This window comes from Typopeltis vanoorti, chromosome 14 (genome assembly GCF_054136105.1).
Source record: "Typopeltis vanoorti isolate ZY-2024b chromosome 14, IOZ_Tvanoo_1.0, whole genome shotgun sequence".
NCBI lineage: Eukaryota > Metazoa > Arthropoda > Arachnida > Uropygi > Thelyphonidae > Typopeltis > Typopeltis vanoorti.
The window spans coordinates 116195431-116215851 of record NC_143562.1 but is presented as its reverse complement, the minus strand read 5'-3'; the positions used below and the strand labels follow the sequence as shown (position 1 = coordinate 116215851).

Genomic DNA, 20421 nt, shown 5'->3' with positions numbered 1-20421 from the left:
ACAGCAAAGGCAGTCTGTTTATTAAAACGTGCATATGATTGGTACGGTATTAACAAAAGATCACGCAACCGAAAGATAAAAGCATAGCTGACAATTGAGTTGAAATGCTAACTCTCTTCAACCGAATTCCATATGTGAAACTGCCATAACATTCATTATATATATATATATTACTTAGTTTTAACACTTTTACGAATTTTAACACGTTCGGTTGAATTTTATTGCTGCCTTGGGAAATCGAACTCGCACACATCTAATTAATAACAATAGTTTTTAGTTAGATACTGTGTTTGCCCATGCAACATATGGTTTTGTTTCAGTCTATGCAGCATAGTTTCTGTATGAAGGGACATGTGATTCATTAATTAGTGTGTTTTTATCCCAGTTGTCTCTAATTGCACTATTTGTTGAGAAATATATTACACAGACTCCTCATACCTTATTCACTGGCATAATAAAAGTACTTCATTTTTATTGCCTCTGCAGTATAGTGGCTGTTAGGGAGGGCGTGTTGTTTACCACTGCAAGCGAGTTACTATCTCCCCACATGAATTTGTTTAAGCTTTTTTTCATGTGTGAAGTATATGCGAAACTTTTATTGGTAAAAGAAAACTAGCTCGGATGACAGTGATAATATAAAACGAGTTTTGATATGTATATAAAGTTAATATCAACAGTCCCTGATTACGAACGCGTGATGAAAGGGACAGGAAGATTTGGAGCTTCCCTGGAGAGCATTCGAAGTAAATAGAATTGACCACTGCTTTGAAATGAAACATATGAACAAGCAATATTTACTAATATTCATTAAGCGCCGAAATACGCAGGAAGCAAAGTTTGTGAACCAACACCAATGTGAATTTTTTCCATTAAAATATAAAAAATAACAAAAAAGAAATAATAAATAAAAAAGTTAAATACGTTTCTTTTAAAATAAAAAATCTACTTAGCCTTAAAACATTTTAAATTTGTTTTCATTATTTCACGGCCCCCCTCAACAAATCCTACGGCCCCCAAGGGGGCCGCGGCCCACAGTTTGGGAAGCGCTGATCTAGAGGGTATATCAGAAAGTTCATGATGATGAAAAGATACGGCGGAATACCAAAATTTATTTAGAATCACACCCTTAGTTATGCTGCAATTGTAAAGGATTTTTAAAATTCAAAGTTCAAAGACACAAATTCCATTTTGAAATGAAATTTGTGCATTGCCCTGCCTATATTAATTCAACAAGTCTGTTTACAATCATGGGACAGATGGTGATGAGAAATGAAACTAAGGAATATAGAAAATTTTCCTCAAAAGTTTGTACCAAGTTCTAATCCTGTGTCATTTTAGAAGATAGCCTAATTTATTTTTTGTTGTGCCTTTCATATAAGGTGTGTATATATATATAATGTAATATGCATTGTTCTTCATTTTAAGTAGAATGGCAAGTTTTTTGTTGTACCTGTTTGGCTGAAATGCAATTAACAGGGCTGGCTATTCTTGAGAACAAAGCTGGATGGCCCTGGATGCTGACGTTTCGAAATTCCCAGGTTTCAGGCAAGATAGTGATGTGAAGTGCTATCGTTTAGCTATCTGTCTGTGTGAAGATTTACATTACACTAAACATGAGGGACTGAATATCACCACCTCTAGACCCATTATGTATCAAATGACTTAGCAGAAAGTTGTATAGTTACTGTTGACAAATCCAAGGCAATGAATAACACAGAAGACTTTGCAAACTATCATCTATGTTCTGCCTTCCATCTGTGCAATTGGGTGGCCAGGTTGCTCTGTGACTATTCACCATGTTACTAATGGTTCAAATTTTCTTACTAATAATGGATTACAATGAGATAAGTCTTACCCACTCTCTCTCTTCATCCCACACACACCAATCATTCAATTAGAACCCTTTATGCAGATATACATAAACATCACTTATGTGGCCTAAGTGATGTTTATTGTCATGTGCATCACCATGTGTTCTAGGCAACTATTTAAGAATGCTGCTGGTCAGTAATCATCAATAGTGTTGATTACAATGGAAAAAACAAAGGATGTTTCAGAGTTCAATAAAAGGCTTATTGTGGGTGCCTATGTGGTTGGAGCCATGATTTTGAAAACAGCAGAGCTGACTGGTTTCTCAAAAGGTGAGATATCCCAGGTGTTTAAGCAGTGGAAAAATAACTTGCATCACTTATCTAAGAGGCATAACTGTGGTCCTAAGATAGCCTGTAAGGAACAAGATCATCATTACCTGAGAAGGCTTGTACAGACCAATAAAACTTCCTGTGTGCAGCAATTGAATGCGATGACTAATTTAACTAATATCTGGAAAGACATGCACATCTCCAAAAAGACAAAAATTAAGCTTGTAGAAATCTTAGTTTTTTCGATCTTTCTCTATGCTTCCGAGTCTTGGACAATGACAAAGGAAGAACTTAGGCGTTTGAGCTCTGGTGCTGGAGAAGATTGTTAAGAGTGTCTTGGACAGAAAAGCGAACAAACAAAAGTATCCTAGAAGAACTGAATATCCACACAGGACTGATAAACATAATTGAAAAGAGAATACTGTAATATTTTCGAGACATATGTAGAAGGGAAGGCAACTACCTGGAAAAAATAATCATCCAGTATAAACCATGTGGGAAAAGAAAAGAGGAAAATACCCCAACAGGTGGATTGATCAAATATCAAGAATCACTGGACTTAAACCAGAGCAAGCAATAAGAGAAGCCCAGGGGAGAAAAAAATGGCAAAGCATCATCAGGAAAGTCACGAGTCCTCACACAGGAGGATATCCGAAAATGAGAGAGAGAGTTCCCAACTCGTATCTCACTGAACTATGCACAGGGGATTGAATAGGATTGGAATTGGCAGTTGCATGACTATGAAGAAATTTAGGATTACACTGATTACTGATTGTAGATGACCTTGAAGCTTGAGATGCCTGTTCACTGCAAGATTTGTCATATGAGTAAGAGGAATGGTATATTCCTCTATATCTTGGTATCATCACTAAAACAAAAGATAGGATTTGAATTCAGTGAAAGATTGTTGTTTATGTATATGAGGAAGAGAATGAAATAATAGCCCTGAGGAAACTACATCAGTAGGAAAAGCTGAAGAGAGAGAATATCCTTCGCCAGTGGAAGATAGATCTGAGAGAAAACTAGCAATCCAATCATGGAAATAAGATGGCAGTGCTGGAAGCTCTCTACAACAAATAATGCTTCTTGGAAATGTAAGAATGCAATAGCATGTTTCTCCAGACCTTTCTATGGTATATGTTCAGACATGAGTGATTTTTTTCCTTTAATTATGCTCATCATAAATGTGTAACTGCATGTCACATTTGCCTTTAATGAAAGTGTTTCTATTCCCACCTGTTTTTCTTCTCTTATATTTGTCAATCATTCTATTAGTTCACATATTTACGCCTTTTGGTAATGTAAACATACAAATGAAATATACGGTTCTTTTTAATTACTGGTCTCTATATATCCTAAAACAAACATACCCACCCCCCTGCATGAAGATTTGGTTATAATCCTCAGAATCCTCATGCTATGTAGTGTATCAGCTGATACACTACATAGCATGAAACAGGAAGTGTGAGAAAGAACATCATGCTACCTCCTCATGAGATCAAGGTCAGTCCAAAAAGTTTCTTCTCATCCCAATGTATATGTGCTGAAACAGATATCTAAAACATAAATGATAAATTAAGTATGATTTAAATAAATATCATTAACAACTTTTGGAACATCGCTGTCTTTTTGAGAGCCGTCAGATCCATAAACACAGTACACCCAATTCTCCATTTACAAGGTAGATTGATTCCAGAAAAAAAACGTAAAAAAGAATATGAAAAAAAAAAAAAAAAGAATGGTTCCAGATGTGAAAACCCAATATGAATAATAAGTTATTTTCAAACAAAACACATGAAAATCATTGAATAAAACTCTATTTAATTTTAATGGAATTTTTTTATTTCAAATACTTATTTAAAGTATATACCCCAACACAACATTACCAGAGTTCAAGATTGGGACTATCAACATATACTGGTACTATAAGAAGCCTGAATGGCAAAGAAATGGAACTAGCTGAGGAATTGGATAAGTACCAGATCGACATAATAGGGGCGACTGAAACAAAAAAGACAAAAACTGGTGAGATCTTTCTGAGCAATAAATATAAAACGTTATATTCAGGCAATGACAATCAAGGAAAAGAAGGAGTAGCCATAGTATTCAACACTATATACGAGGCTAATCTTCTTGAATGGCAGGCAGTCTCAAGTAGAGTGATGTGGGCAAATATGAGAATGGGAAACTGGATAATGAGACTGATTTGTGCCTATGGTCCCACAGAAGGTTCTACTAAGGTAGAAGTGGAGGAATGTTTTTGAGGCTTTAGAGCAGTGGTGTTCGACCTTTTTTTACTACGCGAGCTACTTTTCCATAAAACGTTATTCGGCGATCTACTCTCTTATATATAAGTTATTCGGCAATCTACTCTCTTATATAGATCACGTTCCCCCAACCTGGTATCTGATTACACACAAATTAACAATTAAAAAAAAATTACACAACTAAAAACTTTATTCGTGTATTTAAAAATTTATTTATCACTTTTAATTAATTTAATACAACAAATATTTTAATACAAAAAAAAAATATATATATATATATATATATATTGGAATGAAATATTTATTTCTCTATTTTGGAAAACCAAAGTTAGAAAAAACAACCGAATGATTACTAACTCAAAAGTTACAGGAAATGCTGGTTGATTAAAAAAAAAAAAAAAGGTTAATGTGAAATTTGGCATTTTTGGACCTCGCAATATTTTCATAGTCAAGTTGATATGAAGAAGTGGCCATTCGCAGACAATCATCCAAATGATCATTTGTAATTTGGTTTCTTAATTGATTTTTTATGACGGTCATATGATTCTGACAAGTATGTCAATCCGAAACACAACAGAATTTTTCGTGCAATATCAGTTAATATTGGGAATTTTTCATGTGCATACTTCCAAATGACTTCATTCTTTATTGATTTTAAATGTAAACTATTCTGAATGTTTATTATCTCAAGTTCTACTTCAGCTTGGTTTATATGCAACAGCCCACTAATTTTATTTGAAATTTCTGTGATGTTCAAGTTTTCTTGAAATGGATTATTGATAAAAGATACGATCATTTCAGTTTTATTAAAATCTTTAAATCTTGAATTTATTTCTTCCTCAACTAATTCTATTTCACGAATAAATTCTTTTAAATCATAGTGAAACATTTCTTGATTTTGTTCAAAAAATTTTAATAAATATGGGAGATGTCTAAATTTGTGGTCATTTATATTTTTCTTTAATAAAAGTAAGTATTGTTGGAAAGTTTTTATTGAACTTAACATGTCAATTGAATTTTTATCTCTACTTTGTAACTCTAAATTTAAATTGCTTAATTTCATACAGAAATCTACTAAAAATGATAAGTGTAACAACAATCTTTTATCACTGAATTGTGGATAAATGTCTCCTTTTTCATCAAGAAAATTTTTTATATTGTTAATTAATACAAGAAATCTTTCTAAAAATTGATCATCTGCTGAGCCAGCGAACATTATTGTACATCAGAAGTTCCCTATCATCATCTGCCTGTAATTTAAATAACCGCTGTCGCAGGGCTTTTCATCGAACAGAATTTACAATTTTAAATGTAATATTCAAAACAACTTTTGTGTATAATCTTTTACTACACGGTACTTGTTGGTGAATAATACAGTGGTACATTAAAAAATTTGAATATTGTCATTGTTTGTACATAATGAAATGAAGCCTGATTTATTACCTATCATTGCAGGAGCACCATCAGTAGTAATACACACAATTTTAAAAAGCGGAAGTTTGTGTTGTTTCACAAATTCATCAAATCCCGAAAAAATGTCTTCTCCCCTAGTCCTTCTCAATAATGGTATAATTTTCAAAAGTTCTTTACTTGAATAATCTTGAAATACTATGCGAATAAATACCAGTAACTGAGCAATATCAGAGAAGTCCATTGATTCATCAAGTTGTAATGAAAACGCAACACACTGGTGAATGTCTGATATTAACCTGGCCTGGAAACTTTTCTCCAGCAATTGGGACTCTTCCTTTCGGCAATTTGAAACCTTGTCTGCGGACTAGAAGTAGTCTCTCTCTCTCTCTCTAGCAATGTCTCGAACCGAGAAGCTCCTTTCTGGAAGCGGGAAACTCCTCTCTTAAGCAAAGTGGATCTGGGAAGTCTCTCTGACAGATTTTCGAGGGGAATCTTTCCTATTTTGCTGTGTCATTTCGTCTTGTGTTAACAGGACATTATCAAACACTGTAACATGATCAGGCCATCAAAATATGTTCATACCGCATCGTCCGTCGCGTGGGTTACCAAGGCACGCGTTCGGGTTTTAGGCAGAGGGACCTGTTCGAAAAATATGTTAGTCTCCCTTAGACACCACTCCTCAGCCCTCTACCAGAGGAAACTCCATCAATGGGCTTGCTACCCATTTGGGGAGGTGTTTAGGGGGGCAGCGCAAAGTAATGGTTCTGCAAAAGGATGGAAATGGCAATGACAACGGCACCAGACTATGGCTTTAGGCAACTAGAACATCTTCTGTCTGACAGGCAAGGAGTTGGAACTGGTCGAGGAAACCAAGCGCTACCAGCTAGACTTAGTCGGGCTTTCTTCGACCAAGAGGAGAGGCTCTGGAACTGTTGACCTGGATAAGGGGTGGAAGCTCTACTACTCTGGTGTGAACCCGACAATGTCTGCTCAGGCAGGTGTGGGGATGCTCACAAGCCCACAGCTGTCAGATTGTGTTGCTGAGTGGATCCCATTGGGGGGACGGGTATGCATGTTACGGCTTAAGATGAAAAGCCATGATTTGGCTGTGGTGCAAGCCTATGCACCTAATCTGGAGTCAGAATACTCTGCCTTTGGATGCTGCTTTTGACAGGGTGGCAGACATGGAATCAGTCCTGCTAATGGGTGACTTCAATGCACATGTTGGAACAGATGACCAAACATGGAGGGGTGTGGTTGGGAGGAACGGTGCCCCTGACCTTAACGCGAATGGGTTGAAATTATTAGCCTTCTGCTGTACTAACAGCTTGTCCATAATGAATACCTTCTTCCAGCACCGAGAAGTCCATAAGTATACCTAGTACAGGGATACACTAGAACAAAGGTCTCTGATTGACTTCTTCATAGTCTCAACAGACCTATTTTCCTCAGTGTTGGACGTTCATGTGAGAAGAGGGGTAGAACTGTCAACTGACCACCACCTTGTTGTATGCACTCTACGGCTTCAGAAACCAGATGCTACCATCAATGCTGGTAGGCCTAAGCAGCTATACCGCGTGAAATGGGAGGCATTGGAAAATGAGGGTGTGAGGAAGAATTTTGCAGATGAAATTTCCTCTAGGTTCAAAGAGATTCCCAAGCATACTGCAGATGTTGAGGAGAGTGGAAGCTGTTCAGAACAGCTGTCACTGCCTCTGCACTCTCATGCTGTGGCAGAAAGCGACTCGGCGTGGCAACGGGCAGTGAGAAAGGGACACCTTGGTGGAACCAAGAAGTCCAAAAAACTGTCTGAGCAAAAAAGGAGCCCTACCTAACATGGCTTAGGGTCAGGTCACCTGATATGCGTTTGCGGTATGCTGAGAAACGAAAAGCTGCTGCTGAGGCAGTAAAAGACAGCAAAGCAGAAGGCTTTGTAATCCTTTGGAGAAAGATTAGACTCATCCTATGCAAATGCAAACAAAGTATTCTGGCAGACCATCCGCCACCATCGAGGAAGGAAATCGTGCACAGCAAGGGCAATTAAGGCCTCTGCAGTTGTGGATATCCAAGAGGTGCAGATTGGGGAAATGACTAGTCTTACAGCAGAAGAGGTCCATTTAGCAATAAAATCGCTGATGAAATTCGTGTTTTTTGTTTAATTAAGTTAATTTAGTGTTTTGGCTAATTTCTCTCTTATTCCATATAAATTTATTCAGTTGACTTCTTACCAAACCAGCTTTCTTGATTCTGTTGTCTATTTCCATATTTAACTTACCATCTTCACTAAAAATCGTGCCTAAGTAGCTGAAATGTTTTACTTGTTCTATAAATTCTCCATTCACAATGCAGTTGATATTTTCAATGTTTCTGCCTATTTTCATTGCCTTTTTTATTAATGCTGATCTTCATACCATATCTATTACAACAGTTATTCAATTTAGGCAGGGAATCTTGCAGACTTGTAGCGTATTTATTTAGAAGTATAACATCATCCGCAATAAAGCAAAGAGCTGAGGTTAACACCTCCAATTTTGATATCAGGTTTAATACTACTTTCCTTCATAATGTGATCCATACAGATAATGAATAAGAGAGAGGATAACGTACATTCTTGTCTGACACCAGATTTAACATTAAACCATCTTCCTGTACTTCCTTCAATTCTAACTGCTGACTTACAACTCAAATAAAGACTAAGTATTGCTTGATATAATGCCCCACAGACACCATACAACTGTAGCGTATTGAATAGCCTCTCTCTTAGCACTTTGTCATATGCCTTTTCCAGATTGACAAAACTTAAATACAGATCTTTGTTGTATTCCCATGATTTCTCAACTATCTGTCGTAAAGTGAAAATATGATCTTGACAGCCTCTATTTGGCCTGAATCCAGCTTGTTCTTCACCAACTTCTCTTCCACAATCCTTCTCAGTCGTTTCTCGAGTATATTTGCATATATCTTCACAGGACACTCAAGTAATGAAATGCTTCTGTAATTCTCAAATTCAGTTTTATTTCCCTTTTTATATATAGGTACTATGAGAGCTCTACTCCAATCATCTGGAATTCATCCCTCTATCTACGGCTTCTGACCTATGCAGTGCAGCTACTGTACATTTTATACCTCCATACTTCAGTATTTCTGGTCGAATATCATCTACTCCTGCTGCCTTTCCACATTTCAGGCTTTTTCTACTTCAAGTATGGATATGTATTCCTGACTGCATGCCTGTTGAGTGTTTTTTTACCACTGTGCTATCACTGCTTGTTTCATTTAGCAATTTTTCGAAGTAATTACTCCATACTTCAAGGATATCTTTTTCTCCCGTTTTCATGTCACCTTTATCATCTCCAACTCCTTTTACAGCACTCTTTCCTCCATTTCTAAGCTTCTTCAACAACATTCAGAATATCTTGCCACATTCTTAATATATATTTCCTATGTTCTTGCCAAAGTCCTCTCATGACTTGTTTAGCCAGTTTTACACAGTGTTCAGCTTTCTTACATTTGTCTCTGTATTCTCTAAGAGCACAAGCTAACTTATTTGAGAAGAACTTTGGATATGCTTTCTTCTTTTCCTTCACTTCCTGTGTCCACCATGGAGTTCTGATTTTCTTATTCTAGCACACAACCTCATGCCTCTCTGGCTGAATCAATCATTTTTTCTTCAGGGCTTGCGGCTGAATCTCCAAGGTTTGGTTCCTGCTCTCTCTTTCATTTTTTTATTTGTGTATTTTAATCTACAGTTCACACCTGAGAGCAACTTTTATTCACTTTAAAACTTTCTTACATGTTATTCTTTACATACATAAATACATACATCTTCAAGGCCCACCTTTCCTAATTGGGTTGTGGGGGTAACAGCTGCAAGAGGAACTTTCAATGGTCACGATCCTCTGCCACCAAGCTCAGGTGTTCTGGTAGGATTCCCAAATGTGTTCACCCAAGGTTTTGGATATAATCTATCCAGCGAGTCCTTGGCCTTCCACATGGCCTCCCACTCTCTGGCTTGGCAAAGAGGGTGATGAGGGAGCCTCTCTTGTGGCATTCTGACCAGGTGCCCATACCAAAGTAACTGTGATCTCTCAACACGGAGAAGCAGCGGTTGAGTATTGAGAGTTTCCCAAATTGCAGAGCTTCTGACTCTGTTGAGTCTTATCAGCCCTGCAACCCCTCTAAGGAACCTCATTTCAGCATTTGGATTTGTGTCCGCATTCTTTCGGTCATTACCCAACTCTCATGACCATAGGTGAGGATGGGGATATAGACTGTATTGATGACAGCCAGCTTTGCCTTCTGGCTTAACTCCCACTTCAATACTACTGAACGGCCAAGCTCCCGCAATATTGAGCTTGCTAAGCCAATTGAAGTATCTAGCTCGACGTCCCATTTTCCCATCATTCGTGAATATGGACCCAAGGTATTTAAACTTCACCACCTGCCTCATTGGGACTCCACTTACATTTAGAGAGCACTGGGATAGTTGTCTTGAGACCACAAATGTTTCAGTTTTGGCCACACTGATCTTCATTCCGGCGTCTGCACAAACAGTTACAAACCTATCCAGGGTCCGCTGCAGGTCATCTGTGGAAGAGATAAGCAGAACTAGGTCATCTGCAAAAAGCAGATGCCCAATGCTACATCTTCCAATTCTGACACACTCACTGCCTCGGCTGTACCTATCAATCCAGTCCATAAATATCATGAAAAGGAGGGGGTGACAGAACACACCCTTGGCGGAGGCCAACGGAGACCGTGAAAGGTTCAGACTTTGTGCTGCTTACCCTGACACAAAACTCTGGGCATTCATACAGGGACTTGATGGCAGCTAATAGTTGGCCATCCACGCCATACTCCTGTACTACTTGCCAAAGCTTATCCTGAGGAACTCGGTAATATGCCTTCTCCATGTCCACAAAACGTGTAGACATTCTTGGCATATTCCCAAGATTTCTCAAAGACTTGCCTTAAAGTGAAGATTTGGTCAGTTGTGCTTCTACCAGGACAAAAGCCACATTGTTCTTCCTGGAACTTTGACTCAACTATGCTCCTGCACCGTCTTTCCAAGCACCTAGCATACACTTTCCCAGGCAGGCTGAGCAGAGAGATGCCACGATAGTTACTGCAATCCTTCTCATCTCCCTTCTTGAATTTGTGTATTATTATGCCTGTCTGCCATTGCTTTGGTGCTTGCCCAGATATCCAAGCAGCCTGACACACTCGAGTCAGCCAGAGAACACTGTCTCGATTTAAGGCTTTGAGCATTTCAGGCAGAATCTCATCATTCCCCTCACAAACGACTTTCTGTGCAAAGAACTTGTGCCTTACTCCTTCCTTACACAGTCTCTATCCATGTCTCTCTCTCTCTCTCTCTCTCCTATTCTATGGAAAATCCAATATTAGCATGGATAAGAGGATGGCTACTGACAGATATCAAAAAGAGGTACATGGGGGATGTGAGAAGCAAGATTTAAAGTAACCAGTAGTGTACCACAAGGTTCACTGCTTGGTCCACTGTTATTCAATCTGTACATTAATGATATTGTCAAGGATTTGACAAGTGACATACAGTTATTTGCTAATGATGCAATGATAGGTAGGGTAATCAGGAATGCAGCTGATATGCAGTCTTTGCAGAATGATTTGAATAAGCTGGAATTGTGGGCATGGGAAAATGGGTATCAGTTCAATGTCAGTAAATGTAAAGTCATTCTCTTCGGCATGATTAGATATCCAATGTCGTATTATATTGGTGGGATTCGGCCAGAAGAAACTGATGAGGCTAGGGATCTTGGAGTGTTAATAGAAACTAATACAACTCAAAAGATAATTGCAATGCTTAAATGAACGTTCACATGTAAAGATAAGGATGTTATTTTGCCTCTTTAGAAGTCCTTGATAAGATCTCACTTGGACTATTGTGCGCAGGTCTGGTCTCCTGGTTTCCGTTGTGATTCTGATATATTGGAGAGAGTACAAAAGAGGGTGTTAAAAATGATATCAGGATTGTGGAATACTGATTATGAAGACAGATTGAGAATTTGTAGACTGCAGACACACTAGCAAACAGGAGAAAGAGGGGTGATATAATTGAGACTAACTTCTGAAAGGGTCATCCAGGATTTCAATTGATGGAGGGTGGGGAAAGGACAAGAGGGCATCCTTGGAACTGAGAATGAAGGCTGCCAAGAAGGGTGTGAGGGCTAGATTTTTCTCTTGGATGGTGATTGAAATGGATTGCCATTGGATGTTGCGAGTGCAAGCAGTGTGAATGAATTCAAGAATAAGTATGATAGCTGGTCTGTGTGTAGTATGTGGCCTCCCTCGATGAGTCTCTGACTCCCTGGAGGTCTCTCTTAATAATAATAATTGATTTTTTCCCCCCATTCTTTTAGTAGTTTCCATGTTTGCCAATAAGTATTAAGAATGTCTAAGTTTTTCTTGGGCATTTTTGCCAAGATGACCATATGACCAAAGATAAGATCATTACCAGGAGATTTATTAGGTGCAGCTTTCTCAATTGATGAATTTAGTTCACTTTGCATAAATTCAGAAGATATCATTAGATTGGTATGTTGTTGCTTGTTTTAGTACCTTACTTGTGAGTTTTTTTTTGAGGGTCTTGTCCTCTCCATTATACTGAAGTTTGGAGTTTGAATAATTTTTTCCCAGTGTGTTTGCCATTTCTTGATCCGTTATAGCTTTTTTACCAGCATTTATGATGAAGTTTGTTTTCTGTTGGTTCTCTTCTTTGATGTTGTCATCTAGGATTCTAATAATGTTCCAGTGTTAGCTGTCTTTTCTTGGATCCAGGTTATTGCCAAGCTCTGCCCATTTCTCTTGCTTGCACTTCCAAATTTCTTGCTCTGTTTTGTGTGTTATATCTATCAATTTCTTTCTGGATTCATCAGTTTTCATCTTGACAAAGGTCCTCCAAGATTTGAGTAAACCTTGTCCAGTTGGCTTTTCTCAAGTTCCATGTCCTCCTAATTTGCTGTTCTTGATCAACTGTGAAGTTTAGTGTTGTTATTATGGGTATGTGATCCCTGGCGTTTACCAAAATTTTCCATTGTGCCCTTGATGCAATGCTATAATTAATGATTGTAATGTTGATAACAGATTCAGTTCCTGTAGTTTTAGAGAGATAAGTACTGTACTCTGTCCATTGTTAATTGTTGTGAGTTCCAAATCTGTAAAGAGGTCTTCCAATCAATTGTTGACCTTTATGGCCTAAATCAGGGGGACCCATGTTGAGCTTTTTGCATTTAGGTCACCAAGTATGATGGTTGCAGTCAGAGTTTTGCTTAGTTTTTTAATGATGTCTGTGTCAATATTTGTATTATCAGGGTGGTAGACATTTGTAATTGAAATAGAATGGATTGGTAGGTGTTTCAAAAGATGGAACTTCCATTAAACTGTTATTTAAATACTGATTTAGAATTGCTAAACGATGTGATGAGACACTCATTATAAAATTTAAGTGTTTTATATTAAATGTTTTTTTTTTGTCTTTATGTCAAACATAACAAGTTCATCAGGTTTTCCACTTATTTCATGATCTGTCTTTTTATGCTGATATTCAAACCAAATTTGTTGCTGCAATGATTCAGTTTAGTTAAGTAATCTTGCAGACTTGCAGCATAATTCATTTTTATTATTATTACGTGACACCTCCAGGGAGTCCAAACACTCATCGAGGGTGAGCACTCACTCAACAACTCTCTGCCTCTCAATCCACCAACTACAACGAACCTCATAATCTACACCAACGCCATCTACTGACCACCACAACCACTAGTATTTTCACAATACAAACATCCATGCCCATGGCGGGATTCTAACCCACAGCCTTTTGGCTGGATACTCAGTCAACCAGGCCGACTTTAGTAATCACTTGAAAGGTATTATTATTATTATTACAGTGTCTCCATGGCATCAGAAGACTCATCACAGGAGACTGCATAAAGTAAGAAGCTGATATTAACATCTCAGCTCTTTGCATCATCATCATCAAATTCCTGCCATGTACCCTCAAGGGGTGTACAGGATATGACAGTACTACATGAAAAAATTACATCATTACTAACTTCCTATCTACAATTTTCCTCCAAATCAGTCTGTTACTTGTCAAGACTCCAACATTATCAGATCTTATATTTCTATCATCTAAGGCACTTTGTACCGTATCAATCCACCTATATCTTGGTCTTCCTCTGGGTCGTTTTCCTGCCAACCTGGCAGAGAACACTTGTTTTGCTAATCTTTCCTCTCCCATTCTATTTAAGTGACCATACCACCTGAGATTAGCTCTGCTAACGCATTCCTGGATGCTGACAATGTCAAGTTCTTTTCTAATATCCTCATTTTTAATATGATATTGCCATTGATGCCATCTGTTCACGCCGCTAATCATTCTCAGGACTCTCATATCTGCAGTCTTTAGTCTTTGGTCAAGTGTTTTACTTCTGACCCAGCTCTCAGAAGCATAAGTTAAAACTGGTTTGAACACTGTCTTGTATACAGCTAATTTAGTGTTCTGACTAATTTCTCTCTTATTCCATATGAATTTATTCAATTGACTTCCCACCATACCAGCTTTGCTGATTCTGTTGTCTATTTCTATATTTAATTTACCATCTTCAGTAAAAATCGCGCCTAAGTAGCTGAAATGTTTTACTTGTTCCACAGGTTCTCCATTCACAACACAGTTGACATTTTCAATGATTCTGCCTATTTTCATTGTCTTTGTTTTTTTCATTGCTGACCTTCATACCATATCTATTACAACAGCTATTCAATTTAGTCAGAGAATCTTGCAGACTTGTAGCGGATTTATTCAGAAGTATAACATCATCCGCATAAAGCAAAGAGCTGACATTAACATCTCCAAGTTTGATATCAGGTTTAATACCACTTTCCTTCATAATATGATCCATATAGATAAAGAATAACAGAGGGGATAATGTACATCCTTGTCTCATACCAGATTTAACATTAAACCATCTTCCTGTACTTCCTTCAATTCTAACTGCTGACTTACAACTCAAATAAAGACTAAGTATTGCTTGATATAATGCCCCATTGACACCATATAACTGCAGTGTATTGAATAGCTTCTCTCTTGGCACCTTATCATATGCCTTTTCCAAATCGACAAAACTTAAATACAGATCTTTGTTATATTCCCATGCTTTCTCGACTATTTGTCGTAAAGTGAAGAACTGATCCTGACAGCCTCTATTTGACCTGAAACCAGCTTGTTCTTCACCAAGCTTTTCTTCCACAATTCTTCTCAACTGTTTCTCAAGTATACTTGCATAGATCTTGCCAGGAACACTCAGTAGGGAGATACCTCTGTAATTCTCACATTCAGTTTTATTTTCCTTTTTATATATGGGTACTATCAGAGCTCTACTCTAATCATCAGGAATTCGTCCCTCTGTCCAGCTTTCTGAACTATGCAGTGCAGCCACTGTAAGACTTTTATACCACCATACTTCAGCATTTCTGGTCGAATATCATCTACTCCTGCTGCCTTTCCACATTTCAAGCCTTTGATAGCTTTTTCTACTTCAAATATGGATATGTATTCCTGACTGCATGCCTGGTGAGTGTTTTTTTATCACTGTGCTGTCATCACTGCTTGTTTCATTTAGCAGTTTTTCAAAGTAATTACTTCATACTTCAAGGATATCTTTTTCTTCTGTTTTCATGTCACCTTTATCATCTCTAACTCCTTTTACAGAACTCTTTCCTCCATTCCTAAGCTTCTTCAACAACCTCAGAATATTTTGCCACCTTCTTGATATTTATTTTCTATATTCTTGCCAAAGTCCTCCCATGACTTTTGTTTAGCTAGGTTTACACACTGTTTAGCTTTCTTACATTTGTCTCTGTATTCTGTAAGAGTAAAAGCTGACTTATTTGCCAGGAACTTTTGATATGCTTTCTTCTTTTCCTTCACTGCCTCTTTAACTTGCTGTGTCCACCAGGGGGTTTGATTTTTTTATCCTTGCACACAACCTCGCCATATGCCTCTCTGGCAGAATCAATCAATGTTTTCTTCAGAGTTTGCCACAGAATCTCCAAGGTTTGATTCCTGTTCTCAAACTCTTTCATTTTCTTTTCCATAATCTTTCTGTATTTTAGTCTACAGTTCACATCTAAGAGCTGCTCAACTTTTATGCGCTTTAAAACTTTCTTACATCTTATTCTTTTCAATATGAAATTCAATTTTATTCTGCTCAAGACTAAATAGTGAGCACTTCCAATTTCAAATCCTCTGTACACTCTGGTGTCCTGCACCAGGGAGAAAACATCACTATCAACAATAACATAGTCAATGAGACTTTTCTTATTCCTAGCCTCTTCTCTCCATGTGAATTTGTGCACATTTTTATGTTGGAACATGGTGTTAGTAATAACCAGTCCATGTCCTGAGCAGAAATCCAACAGATATTTGCCATTATTATTAGCTTTGCTCTTTTCTCCAAATTTTCCCAAAATATTTTTGTATGTCTCACAATCATTTCCTACTCTGTTATTTAGATTCCCAAAAAGGACCAACTTTTCATTTTTCATTGTGTCAGTTGCTTTGTCTAACGCATCAAAAAATTCCTCCACTTCTACCTTAGTAGAACCTTCTGTGGGACCATAGGCACAAATAAGTCTCATTGTCCAGTTCCCCATTCTCATATTTTCCCACATTACTCTACTTGAGACTGACTGCCATTCAAGAAGATTAGCCTCGTATTTTGTGTTGAATACTATGGCTACTTCTTCTTTTCCTTGATTGCTATTGCCTGAATATAACATTTTGTATTTATTGCTCAGAAAGATTTCACCTGTTTTGGTCTTTTTTGTTTCAGTCACCCCTATTATGTCGATCTGGTACTTATCTAATTCCTCAGCTAGCTCCATTTCTTTGCCATTCAGGCTTCTTACATTGATAGTAACGATCTTTAACTCTGGTGATGTTGAGTTGGGGTTTGTTTTCAGATTTGTTCCAGTAGCTGACTTTTCGCTGTTCGCCCTGGTTCCCTGGCGAAAACAACGGGGGCCTTGTTCAACCGGGCGACGCCCCAGCCGGCATAAAATTTTGTCATGTTTTACCATCATTTTTAATTTTTTTTAAATTTTGGTTTAACCAATAAGAATACAATTTGGTCAGCTAAATCCCAAATTTCCAGCACATCCTCGTTCGTTCAGTATCAAAGTAGATACCCAACAGGGTGCACCACCAGAAGGTGAGGATTGGACATTAGGTCAGAAGCCCTGGTCAGTTCTCCGCATTCCTTTAAAGGCTATGTGGAGGTATCCTCTCAGTTATACAGCTTTGACCCTTAAGCACCCCTCAGCTCTTTGCTTGTTCTTTAATTCTGATAGCAAGTGTAATGCAACTTTCCTTTATAATGATCCATATAGATGATAAATAACTGTAGAGATAGAGTGCATCCTTGTCTTACAGCTGATTTTACACCAAACCATTTTCTTGCATCTTCAACTGTGACTTACAACTTAAATATAGACTACATATTGCTTGATATAGCATTTCATAAACACCATATAACCACAGCATTTTGAACAACTCTTATCCTGACAGTACCTTGTCATTAGCCTTTCCCAGATTTACAAAACTTAAATACAGATCAGATCCTTGTTATATTCCAAAGCAAATATATGTTTGCAATAACTCCCAATTTGGCTCAAGCCCAGCATGTTCTTCTCCAAGTATCTCTTCCACAAATTCTCTTAACTCGAGTACATAGTTATATAAATCTCACCTGAAACACTAAATATGGATATTCCTCACAGTCAGTTTTAGTTCCCATTTTACAGATAAGTACTATGATAGGTCTCCTCCTATCATCTGGAATTCAACCTTTTGATGTCTCCTAAATTATGCAAAAAAGTCATTGTATAACTTTCATACCTCCATATTTGAGGTATTTCTGGTTGGATAACATATTCTAACCTTTCCACAGTTCAGGTTTCTGATGGCTTTTTTACTTCAAGTGTTTTATATCTACTCATCATTACATTCTTTCTAAATATTTTACAGCACTGTTCTGTCACTTCTTATTTAACAAATAAATCTTCCAAGGTAATTACTCATATCTAGGATGGATAAGATTTTCATGTACCCTCAATTTTCATGTCGCATTTATCACCTGTATTTTTTCAGGGCACACACACAAATACTGATTGCTATGAACTTGATACTTTACATTACAGTTATATATTTATATAACTTCTGGGTCTCCATGGAGTGATTTTTTTTTTTAAATAGTTGCAGACAACTTCACAATATGACTCTCTGGTTGAATCAATGTTTTTTCACCGAAACTTATTTGTTTCGGAAAAAATTTGGATTTCTTTTTTATTCCCAAAGCTTGAGAGTAATTTCTACCTGTGTAAAATAATCCATACTTCCTTTAAGTTCCTAATGGTGCTAAAGAATTACCCTAGCACATATGCAATTACATTTATAATCATGGTTACAACAGATAGCTAAAATGAAATATATCAGAATACTTCATTGTTCATGTAACATGTACAATGTTTTGTGAATTAATTAAAAAAAATTAAATATTTTGCCTTTTCACAGTGGCTACATGTTCTTTCTTCAGTATTCTAGTAACTGGAATCCTTCCTGCAGAGGCTTAAGAGCTTACTAAAATAAGCTAAATAACTATGTATTAATACTTAATACTTATGTATTAATAAATTACCTTGTTAAATTAATAAAAATACACTTTCCAAAGAATTAAGTGTATTTAATTTAAACCTAATTTTGCAAGATTCTTAGAACACAGTATGTGAGTTAGTATAAAAATCTATGTCTGCAATATACAATACAATTCTCAGCAGCACACAGAGCCTCTGTAGTTCAGTCAGTTTTTTAATGATGCCTCTGGTTGGAAAGACATGGGTTAGAATCTCATCTAAAACATGAAGAACCTCTATTGGGGCTTTTCAACTGAAAGTGAGTTAGTCACAAACTGAAGGGGTAGAATGTTTCCTTCCAGAAACATTCTGCAAAGACCAGCCATTAAATTTAGTAGAACAATTAGTAGACATAATACACTGGCCTCACGGCACAAGTTGCTTCGGTCATAAATCCAAATCAACCAACCAATGAGCACCAAACCAAAGGCTGAAAGAAAAGCCAGAAGCTTTACAATTTTCTTAAATGAATTAAATCTTTTTTTCCCAAGATTAACACATTTAACAACTTATCATCATCATAAACTTAAAATCCTAAAGAACAGCTCCAAATGATTTAGGCGCAGCTGTTCTGCATAAAGAAATTTTTATAAGGAAGTGGATTATCCAATGAATACCTAAAATAATTTATATAAACTGGGAACAATTTTTAAACTCAAGGGGAATGAATAAGGTATTAAAATGTGCTCTAATATCCTTTTTACTGCTCTTCAGTACTTGTGTATCAGGTGAATTCTCAAGCAAAAATCTTGGTATCCATTTTTTTTTATCCTATCCAGATTTAAAAAAAAAGACCTTGTGCATAATCTTTTACCATTTTTCCATATTACAAAAGACATTTTATTATGTAACGAGTACAAGTAATAGTCAAGCCACTATATAAAAATTCTGTTGTTACTAGTACACAAACATTTTAAAATCCATGCACATACAACTACTTCTATACAAAGATTTTTATTATTATTTCATTACACACTGAAAAATAAAACTGAAGCATTTGAATAAATGCTTTGTTTCTTTTGAAGAATAACTAATGAGAAACTTATCTTCACAGTAATCAAATATCTGAACTATTTAAATATTGTGATTATATAAACGAAGTTTAATGTTAATTTAAATATTCAAGATATGACAAAGGAACACATATAAAGCATACCAGTTTCACAAGGCCTTCCTCTCCAACTGATTTTATAAAACCCTTAACATCCATTTGCCCTAATCTCAAAATATACATAGGTCTTCCATCTGAAAAATAAAGCCAAAAATCTTCAGCACCTTTCTTATTTTTATATGTAGATATATATAACAGAAGATAAAAAGTTGGTTTCGAGCTTCAAAATTATCCACACTTTGTTTAAAATGTTGTGAAGGTGCTTAAGTTATGTGGGTTCTCCTTGTTTGGGGAGGGGGAGATATTAAAAAAACTTATGTTCAACTGTTCTCAAAGTTTTTTTTTTTTTTTTTTTTAACTTCAGTTAAAATCATAGTTACTCATTTTATTACAAACTTGACATCTTCTTTTTGCACTTCTTTTAATGTCCTCTTACTAACAATTCCTACCAAAATAAATAACATGGCTAGACTTGTAGATTTATTAAAAAATCAGATGAAGTTTAATATGTTTTTTAATGAAAGCAATTGATAACATAATAGCTAGTCATGTGTATGGGTGGGTGTCATTAGGTACATCATGCACAGTCTGTACACTGTTCTGTAAAGATTGAAGGTGGTTACTGGCATAACTGTTTCATATATGTTAAACAACAAGAGACTTCCAGATTTTGTGAAGTTTTAAGGTCCTGGTTGCTGTTTAAGAAGCCATGTGAATGAAATACTTCACAAGGCATCTTAAACATCCTAGTGAAAATGTT

General features: G+C 36.7%; 1 protein-coding gene across 4 annotated transcripts in view; it reads right to left on the bottom strand.

The window, feature by feature from the left end:
* The window catches only part of retm (real-time), a 469145-nt gene that overhangs the window by 163755 nt on the left and 284969 nt on the right, over nucleotides 1–20421 (bottom strand). For all 4 annotated transcript variants that reach the window (XM_090404393.1, XM_090404395.1, XM_090404396.1 and 1 more), the window contains one exon: nucleotides 19707–19795. In XM_090404393.1, coding sequence (XP_090260519.1) covers nucleotides 19707–19795 — 89 coding nt within the window. The remainder of the gene's footprint in view (nucleotides 1–19706; nucleotides 19796–20421) is intronic.